This window comes from Primulina huaijiensis, chromosome 5 (genome assembly GCF_012295235.1).
Source record: "Primulina huaijiensis isolate GDHJ02 chromosome 5, ASM1229523v2, whole genome shotgun sequence".
In the NCBI taxonomy this organism is placed as follows: Eukaryota; Viridiplantae; Streptophyta; class Magnoliopsida; order Lamiales; family Gesneriaceae; genus Primulina; species Primulina huaijiensis.
The window spans coordinates 11,071,262-11,080,566 of NC_133310.1; the positions used below are offsets into that span (position 1 = coordinate 11,071,262).

The 9,305-nt window shown below is 34.0% G+C and overlaps 1 protein-coding gene and 1 long non-coding RNA gene across 3 annotated transcripts; both read left to right on the forward strand.

Annotated features, from left to right (window-relative positions):
- The first annotated feature begins 620 nt into the window (after nt 1–620).
- On the forward strand, nt 621–8,475 carry LOC140977814 (uncharacterized). 2 transcript variants are annotated; one of them, XR_012175440.1, is made up of 4 exons: nt 621–855; nt 7,668–7,740; nt 7,839–8,159; nt 8,241–8,475. It is a non-coding gene; the product is annotated as an uncharacterized lncRNA (long non-coding RNA). The 2 variants fall into 2 exon arrangements; XR_012175439.1 differs by lacking the exon at nt 621–855 and having other exon boundaries at nt 6,886–7,740; nt 8,241–8,474.
- On the forward strand, nt 3,596–5,730 carry LOC140977403 (uncharacterized). Its single transcript, XM_073442150.1, has 3 exons — nt 3,596–5,183; nt 5,269–5,550; nt 5,637–5,730. The coding sequence occupies exons 1-3, from the start codon at nt 4,774–4,776 to the stop codon at nt 5,728–5,730; spliced, it is 786 nt and encodes a 261-aa protein (XP_073298251.1). The 5' UTR covers nt 3,596–4,773.
- Nucleotides 8,476–9,305: the final 830 nt, after the last annotated feature.

Consider the following 9,305-nt stretch of genomic DNA (forward strand, 5'->3'; position numbering starts at 1 on the left):
ACCAGTGAGCCATCGTGGGTCGGCAGTAGTAGGAACCCGAGGACCTCATTTTCAGCACTTACTATTTTTATTCCAAACTCAGTTTTTATTTTGTTGAAATTATTTTAGTTGTTACTTTAAAACAAATATTTACTTCCGCTGCTACCACTACAAGAAAAATGCTTTTCCGCAGCACGTCATCAACAGCGTGCATTAAAAGCACGATGTTGATACAACTTTTAACGGCATGCATTTATGTGTGCTATTAATATTATACACTATCCTCATCGTGCATTTATGTCTGCTGTTAATAACCTATACAACAACGGCGTGCATTAAAAGCACGCTGCGGATAGTAATATTTTATACTATCCGCAGCGTGCCATAAAAGCATGCTGTTGATAACCTATACAACAACGACATGGATTAAAAGCACGCTGCAGATAGTAATATTTTATACTATCCGCAGCGTGCCATAAAAAGCATGCTGTTAATAACCTATGCCTACAGAACAATGGCGTGCATTAAATGCACGCTGTGGATAGTAATATTATATACTATCCGCAGCGTGCTTTTATGTGCGCTGTTAATAACCTATGCAATTATAGTATTACACAACACTACACGCGCGATTTAAAGAGTGAAATCCCAAATCCCCATCTCTTAATCGGCCCTTCCCCTCCTCCCGTCGGTGTTCTGTGTGCCGACTCCAACCACCGTTGTGTGCTGTCCGGCCACCGGAGATTGGAGCGCAGTAGCCAGCAACCTTGTTCCCCTAACCTTGCGCCTCCTTCGCTGCCTCAGATTGGAAGAACTAGCACGAGTAGGAGCCTTGTTTCAGTCTTTTTCCGTGCGCGAGTTTTTCCTTCGTTTTCTGTGAGTGCGTCTCTCTATTTCTTAATTAATATATAAACATGTTACTCTTTCTATTTGTAATTTTTCTTAGTCGATTTTGCCCATTAACGCTTCCTAAAACCCTATTCGCATTTCCCGGAATAATGTTCAAGAAGAGCTAATTTATTTGTATTCGATTGAATCTACTGGGATTTTTTTTTGTTCCACTCGATTGTTTAGAAAAACTAGAGCAACGCATTGAGGATCCGATTTTTAATTGTGTTTAATCTCATACTCCGGGCGGTTTTCCCTATGATCCTCTATGTACAAATTTTGATTTTTTGGTTGAATGATGTATGTTGTTTCCTTTCTTTCCTTCTTTCTGGGGAATTGGGGTGCTGTTGTTAACTGGGAATTTTTACTTTTTATCACGTTATCTAGTGAAAGTCTGAAACCAATTAGATTGGATCAAAAACAGAAAGAAAATGGGGGAATATGCCAATTTGGTGAAGAAAAAGGATTTAGAATGGCCCTTATTGACATTTAGGCTACATAAGACATTGCTATATGAACTTCTAGTGGAAATTATTTTATGAAGATTCTTTGCTTCAGCTTAAAGGCTGGAAATTATATGTCAAATTGCCATTTATTATTTGCTAGCTATTTATGTTTATCAGAAAGTATACTTCTTTACCTGGTCCATTTGTTTTTTATGTTGTTTAATCCATAAAATTGAAGATTTCTTGGTGCAACAATGCTGTTGTTTTTTACCTCGTCGATGTTCTCTCTCCATTTTCCTTCTCCTCGTTGTGCTTATCCTTCTCCTTCCTTTCGTGTTGCTGATCTTTCTCAACTTTTGTTGCACTGTCATTCTTTGGATCTTCTCTTTCTCCCATTAATATTTGGACAAGATCAACTAACCTCTGCCATACAAAACAATCAGCTTAGAATCAAGATTTTCATTTGAAGGGTTGAATTACAATATGCATCTAATCAACTGAAATATACAAGGATAACATCTGAACACTTTCTAAACCATTTCTTTTCCATAAAATGAAAAATTATTTTAAATATTAAACAAGCATTTTTATAGAATAAAAAAGTTACACACACACACATATATATATAACCTGAACTATCTTGTGATTTTGATGATTTTGGGTGTGTGTCATTAACAAGTAGTACTGCATTTAGTTTATATAATATCTCAAGTTCCAAAATATTTGTCTGATTTTTTTGCATTTTCAAGTAAATCATTGATCTATAATCTTCTCCCTTATACTTTTACTCCTACCTAATAATTTTCCCCTTTTTCTGTCAATCCTCTAAAAAATTGTTCTTTTTAATTTTCTTTCACCTCTTGCGGTGTCAAAAAAGGCTACACTAATTACTTATGTAGACATTAAAAATGTATGTTCATCGACTCGTCTAAATTTTTTAATCTCATGAATACAAAAATAAAAGTATGATTTTTCTTCAAATAGATAAAAATGAATTGTATTTGTGTAAATAACTAATTTATTATTAAAGAAGAAATTTTATATTTGAATTAAATTGTAGTCTTCAATAATTATCATGATTATGTCACAATATATATGTCTTAAGTTAATTTTCAATAATAAACCGTAAGACAGTAAATTATTTTATATTCTATGAATAACGCATAATGTTGTATCGTTCGTTCTTTTTTCTATTATACATGATAAAAAAAATATGAGTAGAATTTAGGTTATCTTATTTTTATATATGATTTTTATTTGTTTAAAGTATAATGATGTATGAATAAGTTTTTTGTATTTAATTTTTTTTTATTTATTATGTGGTGTTCTCTTATAAAATGTTGAGGATATTTTGGGAAAGAAAAGTTGAGATAACATCTGACACCTAAGTAAGTACATCATATAAATTAAATTATCATCGTGTATATATGTGTGTGTGTGTATTGATAAAATCTCATAATTATTTCATACAAATGAAAAAGGTTTGTTCACGAGATGGATAAGGAATGGATGCATCTGCCTTCTAGGCTTGTACCCGAGTATGAAGAAGGGGTAAAAAAATTTATAGCACAAGCTAGGAACTATGCAAAAACACGTGAAGTAATCTTATGTCCTTGCAAGCGTTGTAAAAATAAGAAGTATATGAAATTTGACCAAGTTTACGACAATTTAATTATTAAGGGGTTCGGTCCTTCTTACATTATTTGGGTCTTCCATGGTGAAACTTATAACTCACAATCTGAAGCTGAAGGTAGTTCAGTAGGAGTTCAGAAAGAGAATGAAAGTAGAGAGGCATATAACTTATACAAAGATGTTTTTTTGTCGGAAGAAGAGGTTGGACACACTATACCTGAGGCAAAGGATTATGAGTTTGAAGATTTATTAAAAGATGCGGAAACTCCTCTCTTCCCTGGTTGTACATCTTACACAAAGTTGTCGGCAGTCGTCACACTATACAATTACAAGTCTACTAATGATCACACAGACAATAGTTTCAATGAGCTCCTTAAGATTTTAGGTGACATGCTTCCAGAAACCAACACACTTCCAAAAACTGTTTACACGATGAGAAAGTTGTTGAAACCATTTGATTTAGGATATGAGAAGATTCATGCTTGCCCAAATGATTGTTGTCTATTTAGAAAGGAGCTTCAAGATTTAGACTCATGTCCAAAGTGTGGATCCTCAAGATGGAAGATACAAAGTTACCACCAAAGTTTATAAAGGAGTTCCTAAAAAGGTCCTACGATATTTTCCATTGATACCAAGACTGAAAAGGATGTTTAAATTAAAAGAAAAGGCTGAAGAGTTGATTTGGCACTCCAAACACAAAATTCAAGATCATATGATGCGTCATCCAGTTGATTCAGTAGCTTGGGATACACTAGATCATAAGTGGCCTGATTTTGCATCAGATCCTAGAAATCTCCGCCTTGGTCTTGCAACAGATGGATTCAACCCTTTTTGTGACCTTAGTTCCAGATATAGTTGTTGGCCAGTTATTTTGGTCAATTACAACCTTTCTCCATTGTTGTGCATGACAAAGGAAAATCTTATGCTGACGTTACTGATTCCAGGCCCGAAGCAACTGGGAAATGATATAGATGTATACTTGGAACCCCTTGTGGAGGATTTGAAGGAGTTGTGGGACACCGGTGTGGAGGCGTATGATGCATTTAGTAAGTCAATGTTCAATATGAAGGCTATTTTGATGGGGACAATCAATGATTTTCTAGCTTATGGAAACCTAGCTGGATGTGCCACAAAAGGGAAACTCGGTTGCCCAATATGTGGTGAAGACAAATGTTCTATGTGGCTTAAGTGTAGTAGAAAGTTTGCATACTTATGACACAGAAGATTTCTTGCTCCTAATCATCCATTTCGGCAGAAAAAGAAGTGGTTTAATGGGAAAAAAGAGAGTAAAGGGAAACCTAGACCTTTGAATGGGATAGAAATTACCGATGCATTGAAAGATATTGAAAATGACTGGGGTAAAAAGAAAAAGGGTGAGACTGTCAACACTTTGAGAAAAAAGAAGAAGAAGCAGGATAGTTCAAAAGAGTTACAAAAACCAGTTCAAAGGTGGAAGAAAAAGTCAATTTTTTTCGATTTGCCATATTGGAGTGTAAGTTAATTTGCACTCTTTTCATTAGCTTTTGCAAATTTTTTATTTTTTGTTCCTAAATTGTTAGAAATATTCTGAACTAACACTATGAAACTTGTTTATGGTTATTTTTAGGGCCTCCTGCTACGTCATAACTTAGATGTGATGCATGTTGAAAAGAATGTATGCGAGAATATCATAGGCACATTGTTAAACCTGAGAAAAAATCCAAAGATGGTGTGAATGCTCGCAAAGATTTGGTACACTTAAAAATTAGACACGAATTACATCCGCAAGAAAAAAGGAGAAAATAAATATCATTTACCTGCTGCCCCGTACACACTGTCTAAAAAAGAAATGGATGTATTTTGCTCTAGGTTGAAGAAAATAAAGTTACCCGATGGATATAGCTCTAATATTGGTAACTGTGTTTCTGTAGAAGAGCGTAAGCTTATTGGGCTGAAATCTCATGATTGTCGTGTTATGATGCAACAATTGCTATCAGTAGCATTGAGAGATCTTCTACCGAAAGGTCCACGCAATGCTATATGTCTGTTGGGTGCATTTTACAATGAATTATGTCAAAGAGTATTAGACAGGAACCGCTTAGAACAACTCGAGGAGAATATTGCTGAAATTCTATGCATGTTGGAAAGGTATTTTCCACCTGCTTTCTTTACCATCTCGGTTCACTTGACAATTCATTTAGCAAGAGAGGCTCGCTTGTGTGGGCCAGTCCAATTCCGTTGGATGTATCCATTTGAAAGGTATTAAGTAATCATTAATCTTTTTGATAAATTTTATATTTTGCTATCTACACTTATTTCATGTGAATTTTGCTTTGTGATTTAGATTTATGAAAATACTAAAAGGGTATGTTAAGAACCGGGCAAGACCAAAAGGTTGTATAGCTGAGTGTTACCTTGCAGAAGAACAGATGGCATTTTGTAGTGCTTATATAAAAAATGCTTCTAGTATTGGTGTTCGTTCTAATAGGAACGATGATTTGGAAGATGGATTATTAGAAGGTCGGCCAATTTCTAAAGGGAAAGAAAATATTTTAGAGGATCACGTGTTACAAGGTGCACATCGATATGTGTTGTTCAATACTGCAGAAGTTGAACCTTACTTACAGTGAGTGTAGTTAGTTTCATACTGTTAGTCTTGATTTATTACATATCTTGTGTATTCTAACATCTTCATTCAATGATTTTAATTAGGATGCACGTTGACGAGCTTAAACAAACAGCTCATCGTTTCTTAAGTAATGAAACATTGTTACAAAAGAAGCATACACTACAAGAAAAACGCTAAACGACAACGGATAAAATCCGTTGTCGTAGGCCTTTAAAAACTGTTGTAACTGAGGGTGTTGTTGAAATGCCGTTCAACGACAACGGTTTTTATCCGTTGTTGTAGCTCATATAGCGACGGTTTTAATAAACCGTCGCTAATGAATTAAAACCGTCGCTAATGAATTAGCGACGATGTTCTATTATCCGTCGCTAATATTAGCGACGGACTTTAAAACGACCGTCGCCAATTAGCGACGGTTTTATAAACTGTCGCTCAAATTAGCGACAGATAACCATCAAGTCTGTCGCTACTTTTAGCGACAGTTTCTTAATGATGTCCGTCGCTATTATTTTCATTAAAATAAAAAAAATTACTTTTAATAAATCTAAAAAAAATACTTATAATTTGACTATGCTAACAATATTCATCTGACTATGCTAACAATATTCATGATTTTAACTAACACACAAAAATTTAAAAAATTAAAGGGAAAAAATTTACCCAAAATCGAAACTAAAATCGTGTAAGAGAAAAATTTTAACTGTTGTAAAGTGATGTTGGGAAAATGGACTGAGAAAATTTATAGAGAATTGGCGACGGTTTTTGGCTTAACCGTCGCCATTAGCGACGGTTATTTCATTTAACTGTCGCAAATTTGAAAACTGTCGGTCATTTTAGCGACGGTTTTCTCTAAACGGTCGCTAATTTAAAATTAGCGACGGTTTTGTTTAAATCGGTCGCTACATTTAGCGACGTGGAAAATAAAACGGTCGCTAATGTAGCGACGGATTTCAAAAAACCGTCGCTAAACTTAAAAATGCGACGGACTTGTTTTAACCGTCGCTAAATTAGCGACCGATTTAAACAAAACCGTCGTTTGTCCGAAAAATACGCCAATCGACAACGGTTTTTGAAAACCGTGGTCGATTGAAAAAAAAACACGGCAAAAGACAACGGTTCATAAAACCGTTGTCTTTTGCCTTAAAAAAACGCTAAAAAACAACGGTTTTCTCAAAACCGTTGTCGTTGACCTCCTAAAAGACAACGGTTTTATGAAAACCGTTGTCTTTGACCCCCTAAAAGACAACGGTTTTGTAAAACCGTTGTCAAAATTTACCTACGACAACGGTTTTCNACGTTGTTGTTGGGCGTTTTTCTTGTAGTGATATGGAAACATTTGCTGAATGGTTATCAAAACAGGATCATGTTAACTCTTCAGACCGAATTCAATGGCTATCACATGGTCCAAGAAAGCACGTTACATCTTATACGGGATATATTGTAAATGGACATCGGTACCACACAATTGATGTTGGAAGATCAACAAAAGATAGTGGTGTTTCAATTGAAGCTGATACAGTTTGTCAATCTAATGCTAATGACAATTCACATACAGTAGGAAGACTATCATACTATGGGGTTATACGAGATATTGTTTTGCTAGACTACTATTCTTTCAAAGTGCCTGTTTTTAGGTGTGATTGGGCCAATCCTGGAACTGGTATCAAAATTGAAGATGGTTTTACACTGGTCAACATACACCAAGGACTAAAAACTTTTGAAAGTGATCCTTTCATTTTAGCATCACAAGCAAAGCAAGTATTTTATTCCAGGGACAATGATGAAACAAATTGGGATGTGTTGCTAAAAGCGCCGCCTCGGGGTATTCATAACATGAATGTGCTTGAAGAAGATGCTTATACGTCATCAACACCTCTTGATGTGTCCCTACTTGAGATTAACATTACTGAGAAAGAACCGTATTCAAGGAATGAGTATAAGGGAATCGATGTGACTGAGACATGACTGAAATTTTCGGCAGTAGATTTTATAGTTATTTATTTTGATTGATACATGTTTTTCTAAAGTTACGTAACTATTTATTTAGTGTTTAAATATATTTGTTTGTTTGTTTATTTTCAGTGATGCATCATGTCATATTACATGTTTATCAGGTCATTAAATAACATTCAAAAGATGAGCAAAATGGTTAAAAAATGTAGCAAATGATCTGTAGATGAAATTCAGGTGAGACATTAAATCTTGTTTTATTTTACTAAAGCACACTAGTATATTTCAATGTATCTTATTTCCATTTTACAATGTATCTTTTTTCCATTTTACAGGAAAATATATCTAATGGGTTATATAGAATGGATTCTAACAATTCCGCTAATTCATCACATGATTTGCATGGCAAAGAACCAATTGATGATGAGAAAACAAATAAGAAAAAAGGACGGGGTGCATCAAAGTTGAAAATGGTTAGTGGCCAAGACAAGTGTAAAGAGCTGGAGCGTAATGAGTTTGGACAGCTGGTTGGAGATAATTCAGTGAAGTATGCTTCTTTCCTAGGTTGCATGATAAAAGAATTTGTGCCTTATACATTAGATGGATGGAATGACATAAGTTAAGAAGTGAAGGATAGGATGTGGAGCTGTCTTCAAGTAATATATTTAGTTACTTAATTTTTCATTTCAATTTTCATAACAAAATGTAGACATATTTTCTTGTTATTTAATTTACAGCTGACTTACAAAGTTGAGGATTGTGAAAAGAAATCAATTTTTCGAAAGTTGGCAAAATTGTGGCGCGATAGGAAATCCAAATTGCAAATACTTGTACGAGAAGCTAATACAAGTCGACTGGCTTCACGAGATCTCAATCTTTTGAAGCCTGAATTTATGGACGAAAATCAGGGGGACTTGTTTGTACATAGGACATTATCCCCTAACTTTCAAATAAGAATTTTTCTGAACTCTTTTATGGTCACTTAGTACATTTGCTTTACTTTTCATTTTGTTGGTATTTGTAATTTTTGTGATGATTTATGGGCAAATCATTTTTAAAATATGCCAAAACGTGTGGCAAATATGAGGTGGGTGTAAATGTAAGACATGTAAATCTTATATGAAGGCTGCTACTACTTAAATTATAATTCACCCTAGTGTAGGTTGTCTGCAAGTAATATATTTCGTAAGTACGAGATCGATCCACAGAGAGGTTATTTTGAGTGTAAATTTATTAATTTATAGATTACAAATGCAAGAACGAAGTTTACAAATTATAAATTTTGTCAAGGTTCGAGGATTTATTCTTGGTTTATACAATATTGTTTAACTAAAAGTAAAACAAAAGAAACCACCATAAATAATGGTTCCAAGAAAATAAAAATATTTAAACACACACCTAATATAATATAGTTCCCACTATAGAAAATACCGAATTCACCGATATTTTATATATGGTACCTATGATTATATATATAACTATATAAATATATAACTGCATAAAATAAATGTTAAATTAAATCATTATATTTCATTTAGAACAACCGGCAGAGCCACGCTATTGCCTAAATGAAATATATGATTTAATAAGTTAGTTGGGATAAAGTAAAAGTTAGATGCGGAAAGTAAAAGTTAGTTGCTATAAAGTAAATGTTAGATGCGGAAAGTAAACGTTAGTTGCAATAAAGTAAATGTTAGATGCTGAAAGTAAAAATTAGTTGCGATAAAGTAAATTTTAGATGCGGAAAGTAAAAGTTAGTTGCGATAAAGTAAATGTTAGATTGTTAGATATCATAATATTTC